Genomic DNA, 3,744 nt, shown 5'->3' on the forward strand with positions numbered 1-3,744 from the left:
CATGCGACAGGGACAGGGCCTTGCGGGGAAGAGGCAGAGCAGGGGCAGGGTGTTGGTAGAAGAGGAGTGGCAAAGGGGCCTTGGGGGTCTAGTAACAAACCCTTAGAAAGGTGTCAACTCAATGAGTTGTACACAGACCGATTCCCCAATTTGTCACACGCTGACACTGCACAAAAAGTTCAGGAAAGGGATTCATGTCTCTCTAACTGCCCAGTCAGGGAAGAGAGCCCAGCATCATGTCACCAGCCAGTCTGTTTGGAGCTGGGCCTGAAAGACAGAGGACCAGGGAAAACTTTACGTCCCTTTACAAGTAAAGAGCCGGAGCAGCCTGTCCCGAATACGTCTGGTCCCCACCCCGTAGATGATGGGGTTCAATATGGGAGGCACCAGGAGGTACATGTTGGCCATGAGAACATGGAAATGCAGGGGCACATTCTGGCCAAACCGGTGCGTGAAGATGGAGAAGAGAGCTGGGATGTGAAAGGCTAAGAAGACACAGAGGTGAGAGCCGCAGGTCCTAAAAGTCTTGAGCCGGGCGTCCTTTGTGGGGAGGCTGAAGATGGCCCTGAGGATCTGGGTGTAGGATAGAGTGATAAAAAACACATCCAAACAAGACACCAAGATTGTCACAGAGAGGCTGTAGTAACTATTGATGCGGATGTCGGCACAGGCCAGTTTCACCACGGCCATGCCATCACAGTACGTGTGGGGGATGATGTTAGTTCTGCAATATGGCCACCGCCTCGCCAGGAAGGGAGTTGGCAGTACGATTATGCAGCCACGCAGCACCACGGCCAGGCCAATCATGGCCACCACAGGGTTTGTCAGGATGGTGGAATGTCTCAGGGGATCACAGATGGCCACATAGCGATCAAAAGCCATGGCCACAAAGATCCCAGACTCCATCACTGAGAAGCAGTGAATGAAGTACAGTTGAATGAGGCAGGCACTGAAATCGATCTCCCTGGAGTTGAACCAGAAGATGCTCAGCATTTTGGGCAGGATGGATGTGGACAGGACCAGGTCGGTGATGGCCAGCATGCAGAGGAAATAGTACATGGGCTCATGGAGGCTCGGCTCCATCTTCACGATGAACAGGATGGTGAAGTTCCCCAAGATGGCTATGGCGTACATGGTGCAGAAGGGGATGGAGATCCAGATATGGACTGTCTCCAGGCCAGTAATGCCCAGCAGGATGAAGGTGGAGGGGTTGGTGAAATCGGTTGCATTGAAATCAGACATGGAGTAGGGGAGAAGGTGTCCAAATCTGAGGCAGAATAGTGTCTCCTGCATGTACCGTACTTTTCTCTGACTTCCTGTATGTGCTCAGGGTGATGGTCGCAGTACAAACGCCTGGATGGAGAGACAATGTGAATATGAGACACTGCATGCACTACTGGAGGATGTTCTCATGGGAGAAGCAGATTGGTCGCTATTCACACACTGAAAAATGACATTTTAATTATTCAGAGAAATAAATTATTAACAACTGATCTTACTCCATGTGTCAATAATTCCTACACATCATAGGGTGGGAAAACATAATAGGCACCATCAGCAAGAAACACGAGTGTAGATACTGGTTATCCATCATTGTTCCTTAGTGCAATGAAAGCCAGGCTAGAGAGTCCATGTTGTAGGCCTCTGGCTGGGTCCCTGGAGGCTGGGTAGCCTAGTGACTAGAATACCAAGTAGTGGGGCAGAAACTGGGGGAGGCTGGCTGCCTTCACCCACTTCTTCCTGGCCCAGGAACTCCAAGCCACTTCCTATCCAAGTCCTTAAATTTGGGATGTGGGCCCCAGGAGTCCAGATTCCCCTTACTGTGGGGTTTCTCAATAGGTTCCCCCCTATTTAACCAGAAGGGGAGGCTAACTGGCTCCTGCGGCTTGGTGTCATTGAAAAACACCTGCTCATTTGCAGAAGTGTCCAAAACAAAGATAATGTTCGGATGCCTAAGGAATGGGATAGTGAATAACCTGGTATGAACCCCCAATCCCTATAAAGGATATAGCAGATAGAAGGGGATTTCTGAGATAGGCTGTGAGAATGGCGGAGGCTGCCTGATGCAGACAGACTGAAAAGTTGGGAACTGTTAGTTTAGAGAAGAGACAAAGAATCATAGAATCATAGAAGATGAGGTTTGGATAATGCCTCAGGATGTCATCCAGTGCAATCCCCTGCTGAAAGCAGGACCAACACCAATTAAATCATCCCAGCCAGGGCTTTCTCAAGCCAGGCCTTAATAACCTCTAAGGAAGGAGATTCCATCACCTCCCTAGGGAACCCATTCCAGTGCTTCACCACCCTCCTAGTGAAATAGTGTTTCCTAATATCCAACCTAGACCTCCCACGCTGCAACTTGAGACCATTGCTCCTGTTCTGTCATCTGCCACCACTGAGAACAGCCGAGCTCCATCCTCTTTGGAAAGCCCCTTTCAGGTAGTTGAAAGCAGCTATCAAATCCCCCTTCATTCTTCTCTTCTGCAGGCTAAACAAGCCCATTTCCCTCAGCCTATCCTCGTAAGTCATATGCTCCAGCTCTCAATAATTTTAGTTGCCCTCTGCTGGACTCTTTCCAATTTGTTCACATCCTTTCTGTAGTGGGGGGCCCAAAACTGGACACAATACTCCAGATGAGGCCTCACCAGTGCAGAATATAGGGGAATGATCACGTCCCTCGATCTGCAGGCATTGCTCCTACTAATGCAGCCCAAAATGCCGTTAGCCTTCTTGGCAACAAGGGCACACTGCTGACTCATATCTAGCTTCTCATTCACTGTAATCCCCAGGTCCTTTTCTGCAGAACTTCTGTTTAGCCATTCGGCCTGGGATTTTTTCCCTCCTAAGTGCAGGACTCTTTTGGCCCAATTCATCCCATCATCCAGATCATTAATGAAGAGGTTGAACAAAACCAGCCATTGGATTGACCCCTGAGGCACTCTGATTGATATCGGTTGCCAACTAGACATTGAGCCATTCATCACCACCCATTGAGCCCGACAAGCTAGCCAGCTTTCTATCCCCCTTATAGACCACTTTAACTTGATGGGAAGAATACTGTGGGACACTGTAACAAAAGCTTTGCTAAAGTAAAAATATATCACGTCCACTGCTTTCCTCATATCCACAGAGGTAATCAGGTTAGTCAGGCATGACTTTCCCTTGGTGAATCCATGTTGACTGTTCCTGATCACCTTTCTTTCCTCCAAATTCTTCAAAATGGATTCCTTGCAGACTTTCTCCATGATTTTGACGAGGACTAAAGAGAAGCTGGCTGGTCTGTGGTTCCCCAAGTTCTCTTTCTTCCCTTTTTTTAAAAATGGGCACTATATTTGCCTTTTTCCAAACATCCAAACACCTATTGCCACAATTTTTCAAAGATAATGGTTAATGACTCTGTGATCACATCAGCCAATGCCCTCAGCACCCTCGGATGCATTAGCTCTGGAACCATGGGCTTGTGTTTGTCCAGCTTTTCTAAATAGTCCCTGTTGTGTATTTGATTGTCATGTTTTTTGTTCCTATGGCAACTGAGTTAGATTATTAGGGGATAGCCCAGCCAGCTTCGGCCGGTTAGGTGGGCTCCGTGTCTATAAATAAATGGTAGCTTTGTTAGCTGCCTGCTCTCTGGCCTCAAGTGATTTCTTCCTAAACCGGCTGCCCCCAAGGATATAACAAGTGGCGATGAGGGTGGGAACCCGGTGCTGCCCCAGCAACAGAAGGAAGTAGAAGTCAAGGTAAAGA

The 3,744-nt window shown here is 48.5% G+C and overlaps 1 protein-coding gene across 1 annotated transcript; it reads right to left on the reverse strand.

The window, feature by feature from the left end:
- Positions 1-294: 294 nt before the first annotated feature.
- LOC123362458 (olfactory receptor 52E4-like) lies at positions 295-1,242 on the reverse strand. Its single transcript, XM_045002752.1, has one exon. It carries the CDS (start codon positions 1,240-1,242, stop codon positions 295-297), a length of 948 nt encoding a protein of 315 aa, XP_044858687.1.
- Positions 1,243-3,744: the final 2,502 nt, after the last annotated feature.

Source organism: Mauremys mutica, chromosome 1 (genome assembly GCF_020497125.1).
Source record: "Mauremys mutica isolate MM-2020 ecotype Southern chromosome 1, ASM2049712v1, whole genome shotgun sequence".
Classification (NCBI taxonomy): Eukaryota; Metazoa; Chordata; order Testudines; family Geoemydidae; genus Mauremys; species Mauremys mutica.